The sequence below is a fragment of the Amblyraja radiata genome, chromosome 15 (assembly GCF_010909765.2).
Source record: "Amblyraja radiata isolate CabotCenter1 chromosome 15, sAmbRad1.1.pri, whole genome shotgun sequence".
NCBI lineage: Eukaryota > Metazoa > Chordata > Chondrichthyes > Rajiformes > Rajidae > Amblyraja > Amblyraja radiata.
In genome coordinates this window covers 4,101,111-4,121,900 of record NC_045970.1, presented here as the reverse complement: position 1 = coordinate 4,121,900, position 20,790 = coordinate 4,101,111, and the positions used below count along the sequence as shown (strand labels likewise).

Genomic DNA, 20,790 nt, shown 5'->3' with positions numbered 1-20,790 from the left:
CTATCCAAATGTGCTGCTATTTCATCTTTTCTAATTGACTCCAGCAACTTCCCCACCATGGATGTCAGGCTAACTGGTCTATAATTCCCCGTTTTCTCTCTCCCGCCTTTCTTAAAAAGTGGGGTAACATTAGCTACCCTCCAATCCACAGGAACTGATCCTGAGTCTATAGAACATTGGAAAATTATCACCAATGCATCCACATTTTCTAGAGCCACCTCCTTAAGTACCCTGGGGTGCAGACCATCAGGCTCTTGGGATTTATCAGCCTTTAGTCCCATCAATCTACCCAACACCATTTCCTGCCTAATTTGAATTTCCTTCAGTTCCTCCGTCACACTAGGTCATCTGGCCACTAGTACATCTGGGAGATTATTTGTGTCCTCCTCAGTGAAGACAGATCCAAAGTACCTGTTCAACTCGTCTACCATTTCCTTAATTCCCCATAATAAATTCACCTTTTTCTGTCTTCAAGGGACCCACATTTGTCTTAACTATTTCTTTCCTCTTCACATACCTAAAGAAGCTTTTACTATCCTCCTTTATATTCTTGGCTAGCTTACCTTCGTACCTCATCTTTTCTCCCAGTATTGCCATTTTAGTTATCTTCTGTTGCTCTTTAAAAGTTTCCCAATCCCATGGCTTCCTGCTCATCTTTCCTATGTTATACTTCTTCTCTTTTATTTTTATACTGTCCTTGACTTCTCTTGCCAGCCACGGTCGCCTCTTACTCCCCTTAGAATCTTTCATCCTCTTTGGAATGAACTGATCCTGCACCTTCTGTATTATTCCCAGAAATACCTGCCGTTGTTGTTCCACTGTCATCCCTGCTAAGGTATCTTTCCTGTCAACTTTGGCCAGCTCCTCCCTCATGGCTCCATAGTTCCCTTTGTTCAACTGTAAAACCGACACTTCTGATTTTCCCTCCTCCCTCTCAAATTGTGGATTAAAACTATGTCCTAATGTCTCCTTTACCTTGAGTTCCCTTATCAAATCTGGTTCATTACACAATACTAAATCCAGAATTGCCTTCTTCCTGGTAGGCTCCAGTACAAGTTGCTCTAAGAATCAATTACAGAGGCACTCTACAAACTCCCTTTCTTGGGGATCAGCACCAACCTAATTTTCCAAGTCTACCTGCATGTTCAAATCCCCTGTAACAACCGTAGCATTACTTGTGCGACATGCCAATTTTAACTCTTGATTCAACTTGCACCGTATGTTCGCGCTATTGTTTGGGGGCCTGTTAGGGTCACAATAGGGTCTTTTTACCCTTACATTCCTTAGTTCTATCCATACTGACTCGACATCTCCTGATTCCATGTCACCTCTTCACAAGGGACTGAATTTCATTCCTCACCAACAGAGCTACCCCACCCCCTCTGCCCACCTGTCTGCCTTTTCGATAGGAGGTATACCCTTGAATATTCAGTTCCCAGCCCTGGCCCTCTTGCAGCCATGTCTCTGTAATTCCCACAACATCATACTTGCCAATTTCTAACTGAGCCTCAAGCTCGTCCACTTATAGTGTCCCTGACTTCCCACATCTTGCAGGAAACACACTGCACCAACTTGCCGACTATTTCTTCAGTGGACAAAAATCACAAATCACAAATTTCAATCATGAGGCCTTGCCTCAGCCTCCTCGAATCTTGAGCCAAAGACTCACACTTTACTCACCAAGGCACTTCATCTCAACAAGGTTGCTCCCCCAGAGCAAGCCCTACTTTTATTTGCTGTTCAAGGCTTTAACTTCTACAGCCAATCCCCGCACTCTCTCATTCACCTGCCGCTCCTCTGCCGACCTTGAAGGTATGTGCTGCACGCTGGCTCCGGCTGGTTTTGAAACCCCCTCTTGAAAACGCACCAAGACTTTAACTTCTGCAGCCAATCCCTGTCCAACCATCTGGCTATCAAAAAAAACCCCTCCCCTGTATCCACCCATTACTGGTCAGTCCGCAGCGACCAGCAATCCCCTCACATTTACGCTATCCTACACCAGTGGCAATTTACACGTACACCAAGTCAATTAACCTACAAACCTGTACATCTTTGAAGTGTGGGAGGAAACCGAAAATCTCGGAGAAAACCCACGCTGTCACAGGGAGAACGTACAAACTCCATACAGCCAGCACCCGTAGTCAGGATCGAACCTGGGTCTCTGGCGCTGTAAGGCAGCAAATCTATCTAGGCCCGGCCTTAGGAGGTGGGGCCCCATTGGGAACAATTTTGGTGAGGCCCAGGTTCCCAGCCAAGGTCTGTAGAATCATAGAAATATAAATAAAGTCTATTATAGACTTTATATCTCTATGGTAGAATGGAAAGTCATCAAAATGTGCGCATAAAAAGTGCATGCGTGTTAATGGACCAAACAGATCTAAGCTACATTTTAATATAAAATTGCATACATGTAAGCCTGCAAGTAACAAACAAAATGTGTAGATCACCTCTGAAAAGTACATGGTTACAATACCACTTGTTTTAGTGACTGTGAAATGAAAAAAAAAAGTTATTTAATTAACTAGATCCTGGAAAACCAATAACCATTGGTGAAAAACCAGTCCTGGCATTACATTTTGGGCTTCAGCCCATACTAACTTAGTTGTGTGTGTTAGTTGTCTATGCGTGATGTGTGTGTGTTCATTGTCTGTGCGTTATGTGTGTGTGGGAGGGAGGGAGAGGAGGGAGGAAGGAAGGACAGAAGGGAGGGAGGGAAGTAGAGAAAGGAAGGAAGGAAGGAGCGAAAGAAGGGATGGAGCGCATGAGAGAAGGGAAAAGAGAGAGGAAGGTGGGAGAGGAGGGAGGGAAGAAGGGAAGGAGAGAAGGGAGGGAGGGAAGAAGGGAAGGAGAGAAGTGAGGGAGAGGGCCGGCGGTAGGAGCGGATGCTGGGGTCCGGGCGGATGGGTGTGAGCTGAGGCCGAGGTTTGTAAACGTTGCTCCAACCCCCGGCCCGACCCTCCATGTATTGTTCACTGCGTCTCCCGGGGAGAGAGAGGGGTGGAGCCGGGGCTGTGTGCGTGAAGCACGGCGACTGGAGGGGCAGGAGTGCTGCCCCGGGACCCACCTCCCCTTCTCCCCCTTCTCCATTCTCCCTCACAGCCCCCTCCCCATCTACCCCTTTCTTCCCCCTCCACCCCTCTACTCGCTCTCCGCCTCTCTCTCCCCCCTCCACCCAGGGTAGAACGACCCGAGCCAAGAGTAGATTACTCTGGCGCGGGGCCCCCTTAATCGCGGGGCCCAATTGGGAGCAATCGGTCCAATCGGCTTAAGGCCGGCCCTGACTCTACCGCTGCACCACTGTTGCCCCTCCAGAGCTCTCCAGAGACATTGCCTGACTCACTCAGTTGCTTAAGCACTTTGTGTCTTTTTTTTGTAATCTATCCTCTGCAATTCCTTGTTTCCACTTCCTCTGGCAGCTCGTTCCATATTCCCACCAACTGTGTGAAAAAGTTGCTTTGCAGTTTCCAACTAAACCTTTCCTCTGGCTGTTTAAACCCATGCCTTCTTGATTACTCTAGTCTGGGCAATGGTCTGTGCGTTGCTCCTATATATTCATAGAATGTCGAAGATAGAAGAGTATGGCAAAGGAGCAGGTCCTTTGGCCCATAATGTCCATGCCCAACATGATGCCTCGCCTAAACTAATCTCCTCTACCCGCATATGAACTGGATCCTTCCATTCCCTGCTTATTCATGTGCCTGTCTAAAAGCCACATAAATGCCTCCCTTGTACTTGCCTCCGCCACTCCAGGAAATGCATTTCAAAATAGAGTCTGATGATTCTCTATTTCTCAGCCAGGCAATTTCTTCTCTAGCTTCCTACCACTGGATATCTCTGAACCGGCCCAAGAGATGCCTCTACCTTCATACATTTCAGGAGGTCCAGCATCTCCTAATGACTGCCCTCAAGACATCTCCATTAACGTTCCCAAGTTCCCTCTTTCATTTCTTTCACCACAGGGAAGACAAAGGAATATATCCATGAAGGATGTTGCCCGCCTCCTGCGGCTTTGCACATAGTTGACCAATTTGGTTTCTCTTGGGTGCTACTCTCTCCACATGCTCTTTTTCCCTTAATTTAAAAAAATCTCTTTAGATTCTTCTTAATCTTATCTGCCGCAGATATCTCGTGCCCTCTTCTTACCCTGTTGATTAGCTTCTTAAATATGCTCCTCAATCGCTGATACTCCTCCATTTAACCCATTTGCCCCTTACCTGACGTGCTTCCTTTTACCTGACCAGAGCCTCAGTTGTTCCCTTTTACCTGTGTTCCTTACTCTCACCCACATGGTCCTTCACTCTCACACAAACATGCATACTCAATATCACATTTTTGAAAGCATCCACCTTTGCCTTAAAAAAAAAAAGTTCACAAGCTCCTAACATCATCAAAGTTGGCCTTGCCCCCAATTTAGAACTTTAACTTGTGCACCAGCCCTGTCCTTATCCATAGCTATGTTGTGCTAATGTCGCAGAAGACTTGCCCAGCCCAAATCCCGGAAAGTGAGTTCAGCTTTGCCCTTTCCCATGTAGGGTCCTCTACATATTGCCCGACTAACCTTTCTGTGGAAATCCACCACTATGACAACCCTATTAATCTTGCATATGCCTGCAATCTCCTGGCATATTATGCTCCTCTAATTCTACTTGGGAGATAGAAGATAGACACAAAAAGCTGGAGTAAATCAATGGGTCAGACAGCATCTCTGGAGAAAAGAAATAGGCGACGTTTTGGGTCGAGGCCCTTGTTCAGACTTGGGGGCCTACAGTGCAATCCCAACAAGGAGATCATCCCTCTTTGTAATTCCCAACTCCACCTCATAGTCTCACTGGACAATCCTTCAGTAATGTAATCTCTGACTATTGCCGCAATGTTCTTCCTAATCAATAATGCACCTCCCTTTCCTCTTTTATCCACCCCCCCACGACCCCCCCCCCCCATGTAACACCTGCACCATGAATATTAATTCATCTTTATTTGTGTTTACTCTCTAAAGACCCTGTTGTGTATATGAGACATTGCGGTTTACTTTATGAAACTGTTAACATAAAACCTTCTTTGGATCTCCAGGTGCCTCTCTATATTTTTTGTGGAGTTCCAGAATTATTTTGCTCAGGATTACGCAATGACAGCATGGATACACTCGACTGTCGACTGCACTACAATGCTGTTTGGTGAGTGGACATAAACTTCAGTCTGCCTTGTACAGCTCGAGAGCATTCTTCGCATGCTATGAATACATTTGTAAATTACAATTTAACCATGTGTCCTGAAATGCAGCAGGGACAATGTAGTCAGTGTGTAACATAATCATTGGCTCTTATCTGCTGGACTCGTGCATGGGGTTTTTAATATATTGACAAGAAAATGTCACAAAAAGAAAACGACTTCAGTGTAATACTCTTGTAGTCATAGAGGCATAGAGTGATATAGCTTGGAAACATGCTCTTCAGCCCAACTTGCCCACACCAGCCAACCTCCCATCTACACTAGTCTCGCCTGCGTGTTTGGCCCATTTCTTTCCAAACATGTCCTATCCATGTACCTGTCTAATAGTTTCTTAAACATTGCCATAGTCCCTGCCGCAACTACCTCCTCTGGCAGCTCGTTCCATACACTCACTACCCATTGCCTAATCCTTTTTCTTTGGTGTGTTGGGGCAAATGTTTACCAACACCACATTAAGATTAGGAACTGGGCGTCAAAATCTCTCTACATCACAAGACGTGCTGGTGTCTCTACATCACAAGATCTCTCTACATCACAAGATCTCTCCATCACAAGATCTCTCTACATCACAAGACTTGCTGGTGTCTCCACATCACAAGATCTCTCTCCATCACAAGATCTCTCTACATCACAAGATCTCTCTCCATCACAAGATCTCTCTACATCACAAGATCTCTCTACATCACAAGATCTCTCTCCATCACAAGATCTCTCTACATCACAAGATCTCTCTCCATCACAAGATCTCTCTACATCACAAGACTTGCTGGTGTCCATCTGTAGCTTTACTCCATCACCTTTGTTAACATCCTGCTTAGATTTCATTTCTGAAGGGGTTGTGAGAAAACAAAGCGTTGAGGAAAGGAGGCAATCCTCCTATATTTGGGACAAGATAATTACTTGTCAACTCGAAGTTTTCAGCCCTTCATCTATTGACTAAAATAGAATCGCTACTATAAATTCCTTATGTTAATCCCTCTATTATAAGTATGGGTAGTAACTGCAAACTGCTACATGCATCAGAGAGGCTGCAGCGCAAAGTTGCACAATCCTAACAATGCAACAAAGCCAAGCAAGTCCTAAAAAAAGACACAAAGTGCTGGAGTAATTTATAAGTTAGGTTGAATCCTACTTGTCCACCGAGATGAATGGAAACTTGTATGTTCTGCTGCCAAGCAACGCTGCCACTGGATTCGAGTTTTGGAATTAAATAACCATGTACTTGACTTTTCACAATTCACAAATCATCTTTGGGCTATATGGGGATGATCTGGAGTGGTCCCAAATTCCACTTGGTTTCATCAGTGCGGAGCAGTGTACTGTAAGGTTTACACTGAAATGGAAGAATGTAATTCTCCTCGAATGTTTCACGACTAGTGTTGCCCAGTTTTGATCTGCTGGGATTCCATCTCATTTAACACAGTGCTGATGAAGCACCATACCATTGAAAGATGTGCAAGATGAGAAAAGGAAACATACTAAATCTTGTCTAATATGTTCCTGCATTAGGGCTGCCTTTCGCACCCATGCCGAACTCATCGATATAATTAACTTTACCACTAACTTGCCCCCAAATGCTCTTGAACTATCTTTGACACCTCTCTCCCCTTTCTTGGACTCTATCACAGGGCACTACTACTACAAATTAACCGGCTCCCACACTTATCCAGACTTCCTCCCACTCTGCCTCTTGTAAATATGCTATCCCCTGCTCTCATTCTCCATCACAACCACATCTGCTCCCAAGATGAGACTTTCCATTCTTGGACAGCCTAGTTGTCTTTTTCCTTTGGGAAATGTAGTTTCCTCCTGCTGCCATAGATGGATTCCTCACCTGCATCTCCCCTGTGTCCTGGTGTTCTGCTCTCACCCCCTCTCCACATGGAACAAGGGTAGAGTTCCCCGGTCCTTGCCTTTCACCCCAACAGCCTCCGCCTCCAACACATAATCTACCATCATTTGCATCACCTTCAACAAATTACACCTTCTCATCCCCACCTCTTTCAGCCTTCCGCAGAAACAGCTCCCTCTGCAACTCTGTGGTTCATTCACCCCTTCCCATTCAAAGCACCCTGTCCCCAGGTACTTTTCCCTGCAACCACAGGAGGTGCAACACCTGTCCTTATGCCTCCTCCCTCTTCCCCATCCAGGGACACCAGCAATCCTTCCAGATGAGACAGGCTCACGTACCACTCCTCTAACCTCATCGACCGCATCTGGTGTACCAGATGTACGTTGGCGAGACTAACCGTCGATATGGCGATTGTTTTGCTGATCACATGTGCTTGGTTTGTCAAGGTCCACTGGATCTCCTGGTTGCTAACTAATTTAACTTCTCTTCCCATTCTCACACTGATCTGTCTGCCCTGAGCCTCCACCATTGTCAGAGTGAGGCCACATGAAAACTGGAGGAACAGCATCTCATATTTCTCCTTGTTGCTTTCAACCCAACTGTATGAGCACTGAATTCTCTAATTACAGGTAAACCCCCACCTGGACATACCTCTTTCTCCCCTCTCCCTCCCTTCCACCTACATTCCTTCCTCTAGCTTCACAATTCACAAGTCTTCAATCCTTTTGTCTCACACCTCCTGTCTTTTCATTTTGCCCTTTGACTATCTGCCAATTAAAAAATCCTCTCAGCTGTATCCACCTATTACCCTGCCAGGCTTTATTTTGCCCTTCCAACTTTCTTCCCCCCCCCCCCCCCCCCCCCCTATAATCACTCTGTAGAAGGGTCCCGACCTGAAATGTCCCGTCTCCATGTTATCTAGAGATGCTGCCGGACCCACTGAGCTATTCCAGCACTGTGTCTTTGTTTGTAAACCAGCATCTCCCCTCTCCCTCCCCGTCCACCCACATTCCTTTTATCTCCTTCAAATGTTATAGATCATGAGTTAATGATCCACTAACTAAAGACATGCTGCTGTGCTTCATGTGGACATGGAAGAATAGATCACATTTTGCTGGAGGGAATGCTGGGAGGGGAGGAGAAGGTGTTTCTGAAGATGTCCGAAATTATGGAGGATGATCCAATAAATGGGACAGGAGGGAGGGTGAAAGATGAGGTCAAGGGAACTCTCCTGGTTCTGGCAAATCTTGGCCCACTGTCTTCAGTTCTGGGCACCGTGTTATAGGAAAGATGTTGTTAAGCTTGAAAGGATACAGAGAAGATTAACAAGGATGTTCCCAGGACTAGAGGGTCTGAGCAATAGGCAAAGGTTGAGTTGGCGAGGACTCTATTCCTTGGAGCACAGGAGGATGAGGGGAGATCTTATAGAGGTGTATAAAATCATGAGAGGAATAGTTTGGGTAGATGCACAGAGTCTCTTGCCCAGAGTAAATTAATCAAGGACCAGACGACATATGTTGAAGAAGGGGATAATATTTAATAGGAATCTGAGGGGTAACCTTTTCATACAAAGGGTGGTGGGTGTATGGAACAAACTGCCAGAGGAGGTAGTTGAGACTGGGATTATCCCAATGTCTAAGAACCAGTTAGACAGGTATATGGATACGACAGGTTTGGAGGGATGACCAAACGCAGGCAGGTGGGACTAGTGTAGCTGGGACATGTTGACCGCTGTGGGCAAGTTGGGCCGAAGGGCCTGTTTCCATGTTGTATCATTATTTGACTCTATGACACCCAGTCATCAATGGCATTGGACAATAAATAAACTCCATGTGGATTTCTACAGACAGAGGTTTTGCAGGTGGTGCCAATGCCATCATTAAGCATCTTCAGCCAGAAGGGGGAGCACATAATCCATCATGGCTTTCTCAAATCCCCACCATGTGGAATCCATTCTTCAGCCATTACACGACTTTGCAGAAAACACAGCTTGTTGCAACAACTTTGGAATGTTACAGTGCCAATAACCAGAAACGCAAGCAGATTTGGTGCCTGCCCAGACGACTGAAATGACATGTTTCTGTTGTATGTTCTCTCAATTATGAAAAATATAGTAACTTCAGTTTGTGAGTGTCACTAATAGAAAGCATGAAAGGCAATGAATTCACCTGCAGAAGTATATCTATCCTTTGGATGCTTCTCAGGTTGGCTTTACCGCTCCTATTCTCCATACCCCGAACACTGCCGATCTATCAGAAACCCTGGGTGGGATTTTACCTGCTTCAAGTTCTTTATAAATGTGAACATTTGTTTTGATTCCACCTGGATCTTGTATGACACCCCACTCACATTGTACAAATTTGAGCGTTATTTTTTTTTTCCACCTTTGATCTCCTGTTACTTAGTAAATTTCCTGGCCAGGTCAATGACTCACCTTTACATGTAACGTCAGTTAGCAGTTTCCTACCAGGAATCTTTTCCCAGGTGCCTTGCGAAATGCATGTATTCAATAGCAACAGGTTTCCCCCTGCCCATTACTTTGGGCATTTCTTCCAAATCTGTTTGTCATTTCCTTTTTTGTACAAGTCCATGTTGGTTTACTCTAAGACCTGGAATGTTTTCAAAGCATTTAGACATACAAATTTGTAATCATAGACCCAAGTAATGTACGAGCAACAAACATTAAATTACATGATTAGAATTTTCAGGTTTCCCCAATTCCAGTTTGGGCTGTTAAATGGAAAGGAACATTTCTGGAAAAATGGAAAAAAACATCACCCATCCCTTGTCTCCAGAGAAGCTGGCTGACTGGCTGAGTTACTCCAGCATTTTATGTCTATCTTTGGTATAAACCAGCATTTGCAGTGGCAATGGTATTCCCTGTTGATGATGTCAAGTCCATCACCATTGCACCACAAATCCATAACTTATCTACAATAGCCACATAATGGCGATGGATACAGTGGTGAATATTCCAGGACAAGTAATTCACCTGATGATTCTGCAGTACTTGTCAGAAGGGTTGAATGAACGAACATATGTACATAGATACATAGACAATAGGTGCAGGAGTAGGCCATTCGGCCCTTTGAGCCATGATCAGCCATTCAATGTTATCATAGCTGATCATTTATCCTTATCAAAAGCTGCCCAATCAGACTCCATCCTGATTTATCATTGTGTTCAGTTTAAAATCTTGTAATTACACCCTTGACATAGTAAAACATGCTCATTTTAATGTGGGCTGTGTTTCTCTAAGAGACACCTGACCACAATCTTCTCAAGAGCAGTTAGTGCTGAGCAGTAATCATCAGTCCTGCTTACACTGCTCTCTTTCCATGTTATTGATGCAAGTAATGATGATACTTTCTAAGTGTTCCAATTTAAATTGTTGTCAAGAGTTTGTAGCCGAGTAATTGTGCTTCGTATCCTTAACTCCCCTGGAGACATACTTGATCACCATGGTTAATTATTCTTCCCCAGAGCCGTCGCTAACGGCAATGTTGATTGCTATGGCATACATGATTACATGCTGCGTTTAACATGTACAACACAATGAATATATGCCTTGTTTCCATCTGGTACACAGCAGGGAACAGTCATGGAGACATGCTTGATGTTGTGCTGAGGATTGTATCAAATGACCTCTTTCATCCTTTTGGGTAAAATGTAAACATTCGTAAGTTGTAAAAATAGGGCATGATTCATGCATCGCTTTTATTTGTTCTATAAATATGTGTATTTGATATTTTGATATCTCAAAAAAACTGAAAAAGAATTTGCTATCCGAACAGCAAGAATTTTTTAAAGGAAATGGAGATGGCGAATAACACTGAGTGTGAGGACCAAACTATTGCTTTGGTGTTAGCATGTGTTTTCTTCTCTTGGGGAAGCCTCCAACAGGAATATCCTGATGACACCGAAGAGCACTGGAGTCGGCTCAAATCCACCATCCTTGATACTTGCAAAACCATCCTTGGGTGCAAGTCCAGAAAACACCAGGACTAGTTTGACGAGAACGACACAGAGATAGAACAGCACATCTCCAAGAAAAGGAAAGCCTTTCGTGCCAGTAACCTGCAAGGCCAAAAGAGCATCTCACTCCAGAGCCAAGGCGGACGTCCAGAGCCAGGTGAGGGAGCTAAAGAACTCTTGGTGGACAGAAAAGGTTCTGGAAATCGAGAGACTGGCAGACTCGGGTGACACCAGAGGCTTCTTCAGCGGTACTAAGGCCATCTATGGTCCACGTTACCGCGGCTTAAACCCCCTGCGCTCAAAGGAGGAGCAAGAACTGCTGAAGGACAATGAGTCCATTAATGCCCGATGGAAAGAGAACGTCCAGGAACTCCTCAACGCTGACAGCACAACTGAACCAGACATTACCCACCGCATCCCCGAGAGCCGCATCAGAGAAGACATGGAAGAACCTCTCACTATGACAGAGGTTCAAGATGCCATCAATAGCCTTAAGAACAACAAGGCCACCGGTCCAGATGGGATCCCAGCTGAGATCTTAAAGGAAGGTGGACTGGAGCTCCTGTACCACATCCACGCCCTACTCCTCAAGGTCTGGGAAAAGGAAGAACTTCCCTCAGAACACAGGAATGCTCTAATAGTGACCATTTTCAAGAAGGGGAAAGGCTGAATGTGGAAACTACAGGGGCATCTCGCTCCTGTCAACAACAGGCAAAGTTGTTGCTTATGTCCTAGCAAACCGACTTCTACCACTGTATGCGGAGGTACTCCTAGAATCACAGTGGCTTCCGCCCATCCAGAGGTTCAGCAGACATGATATTCACAGCACGCTAACTCCAGGAAAAATGCTGTGAACCTTTGTATATGGCCTTCATAGACCTGACAAAGGCTTTTGACTCGGTAGACCGCCAGGCTCTTTGGAGCAAACTATCAAGGTACGATTGCCATGGCAAGTACACCAGAATATTGAGGCATGTCGGGCACAGTGCTCAGCCATTGCAGCTCTGAGTTTGAGCCTTTCACTGTGGAAACGGGGGTCAAACAGGGATGCATCATCACACCCACCCTGTTTGTCATCTTCATTGCTGCCATACTTCACCTCATTTGTGAAGAGCTGCCACAGGGGATCCCAATCCTCTACAGAACTGACGGTGGGCTCTTCAACCTTAATAGGTTGAAGGACAAGAGCAAAGTCAGTAACACCGCCATCATGGAGCTTCAGTACGCGGACGACTGTGTCATTGCAACACACTCTGCAGAAGACCTCCATGGCATCCTGAATGCCTTTACCAAGGCATACAGAGCCATGGGCCTAGCCTTAAATATCAAGAAGACCCAGGTCCTACATTAACCTCCACCTAACCAGCTGTCTACCTATAAAAGTGGATGACACTACTCTTGAAAACGTTGACCACTTCCCCTTCCTTGGCACCATTCTTTCCTCAAAAGCTGACAATGACTCCGAGGTCAACCATCGCCTGAGTTGTGCCAGCAGAGCATACGCCAGACTCAGGAAAATAATCTTTGAAGACCGAGACCTAAAGGCTCAAACAAAACTGCTGGTCTACAGAGCCGTTGTCTTCTTCACCCTGTTGTCTACAGCTGAGTCATGGACCACCTACAGCAGGCTAGAACAATATCATCAAAGATCCTGACCAAAAATTCTGAGGATCAGCTGGGAGGACAAACGCACCAACATCAGCATTTTGGAGGAAGCCAACATGACCAGCATCACCACCACAATAATGCAGCACCAACTTCGATGGACTGGCCATGTCATCCGCATGTCCAACACATGTCTCCCTAAACAAATTCTGTACTCTCAATTGAAGGAAGGTCGGCGAGCCCCCGGCGAGCCAAAGAAACGCTTCAAGGACAACATCAAGAACATTCTGAAGAAATTCCACATCACATCGAGCAACTGGGGGCACATTGCACTGGACAGGCGCTCCTGGAGGAAATCTGTGCAGGAAGGAGCTGCACGTCATGAAACAAAACTACACCGTGTCGCAGAGACAAAGCAACAGCACCATAAGGAGAGAGAGTGAAGGGGGCTCCACGACTACCAACCACCGCCAGTCTCCACTGCCCACGTTGCACCAAGATGTGTGGATCGCGGATCGGACTGTACAGACCTCTGCAGACCCACAAGTAGACGACCTTATGGAGAGGAGAGGACAGCCATACTCGTTCTGAGTGACTACCGATGATGATTTACGAGTGTGCAGCTCTTGAAGGCTGATGCTGCCCATTGTGACATTATCCCCATGAGCAGACATAAACCAGAAGCAATAGGTGGCGTTCTAAACCACTGAAACAAATTCATGTCATGACAACGCTTGTTAAAAAACAAGGCAAACACTAAACCAAGTTGCAACTGGAAAGCAGTGCCCAGCTTGAGGAGCACTGTTTGCTTTAATGATAGCGCAGGTGAAGCAGCGAGCTCTCCAATTAACCGAGCAATCCCTTGCATTCGGGTTGAAGAGCTGCACATCCAATGAGAGGGAATGCATGCGCAGGGATTGGGGAATAGGTAATGGGAGAAGATAGGCAGAGAACTCGGACTCAAGAGTCGTGCACAGAGGATCTATTCCAAGTACAGGAAAATAATAATTACTTTAGATCAGATTTCAATCAGTGCAATTCAGATCAATTCCCATCCAACAAAGATTCTCACTCCAATATCACTGCAACACTCACACCTCACATAGTCATCGAGTCAGAGAGTTTTACAATGTGGAATCAGGCCCTTCGGCCCAACTTGCCCACACCAGCCCAACATGTCCCATCTACACTGGTCCCACCTGCGTGCATTTAACCAATATCCCTCTATACCTGTCCTATCCATGTACCTGTCTGAATGTTTTTAAACATTGTAACAATACCTGCCTCAACTACTTCCTCCAGCAGCTTGTTCCATACACCCACCACCCTTTGTGTAAAATAGTTACCTCTCAGGTTCCTATTACATCTTTCCCCCCTTACTTTAACCTAAACTCTGGTTCTTGATTCACCTACTCTGGGCAAGAGACTGTGTGCCTACCTGATCTATTATTTTCATGATGTTGTACACCTCGGTAAGATCATCCTTGTTCCTGCTGTGCTCCAAGGAATAGAGACCTAGTATGTTCAGGCCCTCGTGTCCTGGCAACATCCTCGTAAACCTTCTCCATAACGTGGTGCCCAAAACAGAACAAAATACTGTAAACACAGCCTAATCAACATCTTGTATAATTGCAACACAACCTCCCAGCTTCTATACTCATTGCTCTGACTAATGAAGGCCAATGTCACAAGAGCCTTTTTGACTACCCTATCTATCTGTGATGCCACTTTCAACAAATGATATACCTGTACTCCTAGTTCCCTCTGCTCTACAAACACTCCCCAAAGCCCTACCGTTCACTGTGTAGGTCCTGCCCATGTTTGTGCTCCCAAAATGCAGCACCTCATGTTTCTATTATTAAATTCCATCAACCATTCCTCAGCCCACCTGACCCATCGATCAAAATTCTGCAGCAAATTTTCACAACCATCTTCACTATCTACAAAACCTCCCACTTTTGAATCATCTGCAAACTTGTTAATCTTGTTCTCATCCAAATCATTGATGTAGATGACAAACAGTAACGGGCCCAGCACCGAACCCTGAGGCAGACCACTAATCACAGTCTCCAGTCCAAGAAGCAACCTTCCACCATCACCCTCTGCTTCCTTCCACAAAGCCAATATTCTATCTATTCAACCATCTCTCCTTGATTCCCATGAGATCTATCCTTCCAGAGTAGCCTACCATGTGGAAGCTTGTCAAATGAAATCCTTGCTGAAACCCATATATACAATGTCTACAGCTCTGCCTTCATCACCTTTTTGGTCACATCATCAAAAAACATTCTGACCACAGATGTCAGGCTCAATGGCCTGTGGTTCCCAGCTGTTTTACTGCCACCCATCTTGTATAGAGTTACAACATTTGCCTCTCTCTAGTCTTGCAGCACCTTGATTGTGTTACTGACCACACATAAATCTCTGCGAGGGCTCCTGCAATTTCCTCTCTAGTTTCCCACAGTGTACGCGGATATATCTGATCAGGGACTTCCGGTGGCGCCATGAAGCACTAAGGCGCAGCATTGAGCTCCTCTCCTGCAAAAATCGCAAAAAAGCCGTTTTAAAGTCAGTACCGATTTTTTTTTAAACTCATCGGAGCTGCTTGGCATTGCATAAAGGTGACATCATCAGAAGGTAACGCCAAAATCGGGAGTTTAACGGTAAAAATCGGGAGTTTTAAATGAGCAGAGAAAAAAGCTCACGGGCACCTAAGAAGAACACCATAAGTCTCCAACTCGAGAAAGTATTGGATACTCTGCAAACGACAGAAGAACTCACTGTGGTGGATGTTTATGTGAATTGAATTGAAATGCTTTACCTCCTTCTCCTTCTTGTCTCCTTTTGTAGCCATTTCAAGCAGAGACCCTTGGCTGTAAGATTCTTCTTCTTCTGAGCCTCACATGAGGTTCAAACGAAATTTGGTTTCTGCAGCCATACAAAAAAAGAACCAAGACACACACCAACACAATTCAATTCACATAAACATCCATCACAGTGAGTCCTCCTCACTGTGATGGAAGGCAAAATTTAAACATATCTCTCCCCTGCACTCCCCTCTCCCCCCATGTCAGAGTCAAAGACAGAGTCAAAGCCCCCGGCGGGCGATGTTAAATGTCCCACAGCCATTAAAGCCACGCCGGGTGATGCAAGGCCACGCACCGGTCTTGGTGTTGGAGCCCCGGCGGGCTCTTGGTGTTGGAGCCCCGGCGGGCGCGCACGAAGTCCCGCGGCCATTCCAAGCCGCGCGGGGCGGTGATGTGGGCCCCGCTCCAGGTAATCTTCTACCCCGCAACTCGGGCGGGAGAAGTCGCCGCTGCGGAAGCCCTGAAAAGTGGTCTCCCACCAGGGACCCGCGGGCTCCCGGTATTACTGTCCACAGACCTGCGGTAGGAGCTTCCGAAACTCCGGGTGTCGGGTCACAGCAGCGCTCCACCACCGCTCCACCCGCTCCGGACTCGGCCAGCTCCGTGATGGTGAGTAAATCCGCAGCTCCGCGACTGGAGCACCAGGTCATTCCTGTTGGAGGCCCCTCCACGTTGCAGCCCCAACGACAACGGAGACCCGACAAAGAAAAGGTCGGGTCTCCCGTGCAGGTGAAAGACCTTAAAGTTCCCCCACCCCACCCCACCCCCACACACATACCCCGACAAAAAAAACAATAAAAACTACATAGAACAAGACAGAAAACAATAAAAAGACAGATGGACTGCTGAGGCCGCTGCTGACAAGAGTCGCGCCGCCCATGCTATTTAGAAATGACTGCTACAATCAATATTACACTGGAAAAGATGCAGAGTATGAAGTCTAATATGGAGAGTAATAAGCAGAGTATGGAGACTAATATGGAGAGAATTTCACAAAAAATTGATAATACTTGCAGTGAGTTAAAGGAGCTGAAGAAGCAATATAAGGAATTTGATTAAAAAAACTAAAGTCAGAGTGTGTTAGAATCGAAAATGACTATAACAAGAAATTTAAAGATGTGAAGGATGAAATCGGAAAACTGGATGAAATAATGGAAGAGATGGAGAATGAGATAAAAGAGATAGTCACGGAAATAAGGAGTTTGAAAAAATCACAGAAAACTGAAGAGGAAAAACTTGGAAGAATGACTGACAAATGTCTCGACTTAGAGGCAAGATCTAGAAGACAAAATCTGAGAATTCTTGGTGGAAGAAGGACGAGAGGGACATGAATCTCAAGCATGTACTTTCGTTGCTGATTTACTCAAAGATGTTTTTGAACTGTCGGAAGAACCAAGAATAGACGTTACTCACCGAGTTGGTCATGTTGCAAGAGGGACAAATTATTCAAGACAGATAATTGTGAAATTCCGTGATATCTCTTCAGTGGAATTTATATTGAGAAAGATTACCCATGGGAAGAATCTGACATACCATGGGGATAATATTCAAATTTTCCGTGATTACCCACCGGAGGTCGCCCGGAGAATGAAATTGTTCACACAGGCAAGACACACTCTGAAGGACGTCCCTGGTGTGAGATATGGGGTCGTTTTTCCTGGCAGAATGAAGGAAAAATTCAGTGCTGTTATATTTCTTATAATGGCACTGAACGCTCATTTACAGATCCCGAAAAAACTTTTAAGTATGCAGAGGATATCGTAAAGAAAACATCGGGGGAAGCTGTCGACAAGGAAGAAGATTGAACTTTTTAATTCTTATGATAGAGTTTTGAACTGGTTAAGATGGCGGAACTTTCCAGACAGTTACAAAGCTTATCTGTCTGGAATGTGTTTTTGAGAGTGCTGGCCATATTTCACCTTGAACGAAAAGCTCAACGTTTAACACCTTGGTACCTGCTTGTATGGTAGTTAAAGAATGGGATATTATGTAAGAATCCTGGGTGGATATATATGGTAAAGTTTAGATTAGATTAAGATTAGATAAATTGGAAAGGCATATATACTTATATAACTGTGTATATGTTGTGTTTTATATTTGTTTTTTTACTTCTTATGTCTCTTCCTGATTTCTTTCGGTTTTCACTGGTGCTGGTTTGATAAATTCATATAAGAAAAGACAAAATATGAAACCGTCTGTAACTTTTTATGAGGCTCTACTAAGGGGGAGGAGCTCAATGTAGAACAACATCAACAGAAGTCTATACATTTTTTGCCATCATCGGTGGCTACTCGTCTTTAAGGTATCTTTTCTTAGATACCTTAATAGCACTTTATTTTTTAAGCACAATCAAGACTTTTATTTGTTTTTTTTTGTTGTAATTAATTGTATATCACTATATAAGAGGGAGATGCAATATAAATCTAAAAACTTGGGATGACCACCCAACTCCCAGAATTCTGAGGTATTTGGTTGCACCATATGGTCAACAAAATAGAGAGAGTACAGAGGAGATTTACTAGAATGTTGCCTGGGTTTCAGCAACTAAGTTACAGAGAAAGGTTGAACAAGTTAGGGCTTTATTCTTTGGAGCGCAGAAGGTTAAGGGGGGACTTGATAGAGGTTTTTAAAATGATGAGAGGGATAGACAGAGTTGACGTGGAAAAGCTTTTCCCACTGAGAGTAGGGAAGATTCAAACAAGGGGACATGACTTGAGAATTAAGGGACTGAAGTTTAGGGGTAACATGAGGGGGAACTTCTTTACTCAGAGAGTGGTAGCTGTGTGGAATGAGCTTCCAGTGAAGGTGGTGGAGGCAGGTTCGTTTTTATCATTTAAAAATAAATTGGATAGTTATATGGATGGGAAAGGAATGGAGGGTTATGGTCTGAGCGCAGGTATATGGGACTAGGGGAGATTATGTGTTCGGCACGGACTAGAGGGGTCGAGATGGCCTGTTTCCGTGCTGTAATTGTTATATGGTTATTATATGGTTATATGATTCCGGAATACTATTTTGATTTACAATGCAAGACGATAGACAAATAAAGAATGGAGGAATTACATTTTGTAGTTGGAATATAAGGGGTGCCAATGAACCAATTAAGAGGGGTAACATTTTTGTTCAACTAAAATCTTTGAAAAGCGACATAATGTTTTTGCAGGAAACTCACATGAAACAACAAACACAAATGAGATTAAAGGCGAAGTGGATAGGTCAAACATGCTACTCCTCATTTACTTCTAAATCTAGAGGTACGGCTATTCTTATTCGAAAAGGTATACCTTTTAAATTAAAGAATACTATATCAGATAAAGAGGGAAGGTATATTATAGTTTCTGGAGAAATTTATGCAACCCCACTAACTGATAAATATTTACGCTCTTTTTGGAGGTTTAAGACACATATTTTAAATGACTTACAAGGCTATCAATATTTAAAACAACAAATGAAACTTTTTTTTAATACAAATGATACACCAGGTACCTCGCCTTCTTTATCATGGGACACTTTTAAGGCATTTATTAGAGGAATTATAATTTCATATCAAATTTTTCAATATAAAAAGAATAAGACAGAACAAATGTTGTTAGAACAAGAAATCAGACAGTTAGAGTTAGATAATGCTAAAGATTCAACGACAGATAAACACAATAAGATAATATTACTGAAATTTAAACTTAATTGAATTTTATCGGCAAGAGTAATAAGATTATTCCAAATTACAAAGGAACATTTTGAGTTTGGTGACAAACCACATAAGCTTTTAGCTCGCTAATTGAAAAAACAAGAAAAGGTAAATACTATAACAAAAATTAAATCAGAGAAAGGTGAATTACTAATACTACCTAAAGATATTAATAATAGATTTGCTCAATTTTACCAAAATTTATACACATCTAAAACTAAAATAGAAGATAGAAAAATTTGATAACTGTGATCTTCCAAAAATGGACCTTTTGGAACAAGAGGAACTTGGAGCTCAAATTACAATCAAAGAAATAGGTGAAACAATAAAATTGTTGAAGAATGGTAAGACACTGGGACCAGATGGTTTTAGTAATGAATTTTATAAAAAATTCCATGAGATAACGACCCCTTATTTATTTAATTTATACTCCCACGCTTTTAAAGAAAACAAACTACCTGAAACACTAGCAGAATGAACTATTATGCTTATTCCAAAAAAAGATAAAGATTTAGAAGATCCGGGCTCATACAGAGCTATATCACTTTTAAATACAAACCAGAAAATCTTAGCAAAGACTTTAGCAAGAAGATTAAGCAAATATATTAGTAAATTGATAAACCCTGATCAAACGGGGTTTATACCCAAAAGATACTCATTTAATAATTTGAGACGCCTGTTTAATATAATGTACTCACATAGAGGAAGAAGATATATCAATTATTTATTTGGACGCAGAGAAAGTGTTTGATCAGGTAGAGTGGCAATACTTATATAAAGTACTGCAAAAATTTAATATGGGAGAGAATTTTATAACATGGGTAAAATTATTGTATGATAAACCGATGGCAAGAATATTAACTAACAACATGTTATCTCAAAATGTTCAATTATCAAGGGGTAATAGGCAGGGATATGCGATATCACCCCTGCTATTTGCCCTTATGATAGAACCTCTGGCTGAAAGTATAAGAATTCATCCGAATATTCAGGGCTATAATACTAGGGACTCAAAGAATAAAATTTCATTATATGTAGACGATATACTTTTATATATTACAAAGTCACAAACGAGCATACCAAATTTATTAAATTTAATAGAGGAATTCGGGTCTTTTTCTGGATATAGAATAAACTGGAATAAAAGTAAAATCATGACATTAAAACCTCAAGAACCTACACACTTACTGAAGTTCCCTTTTAAAATCGCAACAGAAAAATTTAAATACTTGGGTATTCAGATTACTAGAAAATATAAAGCATTATTCAACGCTAATTTTATACCTTTATTAAATAAACTTAATACGCTGGTTAAATTTTGGAAAACACTTCCTTTATCACTATTAGGTAGAATAAATGCAATAAAAATGATCTTCCTACCACAATTACTATATCTATTTCAATCTATTTGGTATATATACCAAAATACTTTTTTTTTTAAATTAGACTCTAATATTACAAATTTTACTTCGGAATCACATGAGTGATTCCGTGAAGAACCCGCTCAGCACGCATGCGCGGCATTACGTTCAGCAGAGCAACAGCGGCACAGCGGGAGTCAGGCGCTCCCGCTA

The 20,790-nt window shown here is 43.4% G+C and overlaps 1 protein-coding gene across 5 annotated transcripts in view; it reads left to right on the top strand.

Annotated features, from left to right (window-relative positions):
* The window catches only part of slc16a12 (solute carrier family 16 member 12), a 107,297-nt gene that overhangs the window by 48,056 nt on the left and 38,451 nt on the right, over positions 1–20,790 (top strand). For all 5 annotated transcript variants that reach the window (XM_033033551.1, XM_033033552.1, XM_033033553.1 and 2 more), the window contains exon 3: positions 5,071–5,174. In XM_033033551.1, the coding sequence (XP_032889442.1) occupies positions 5,071–5,174 (104 nt within the window). The remainder of the gene's footprint in view (positions 1–5,070; positions 5,175–20,790) is intronic.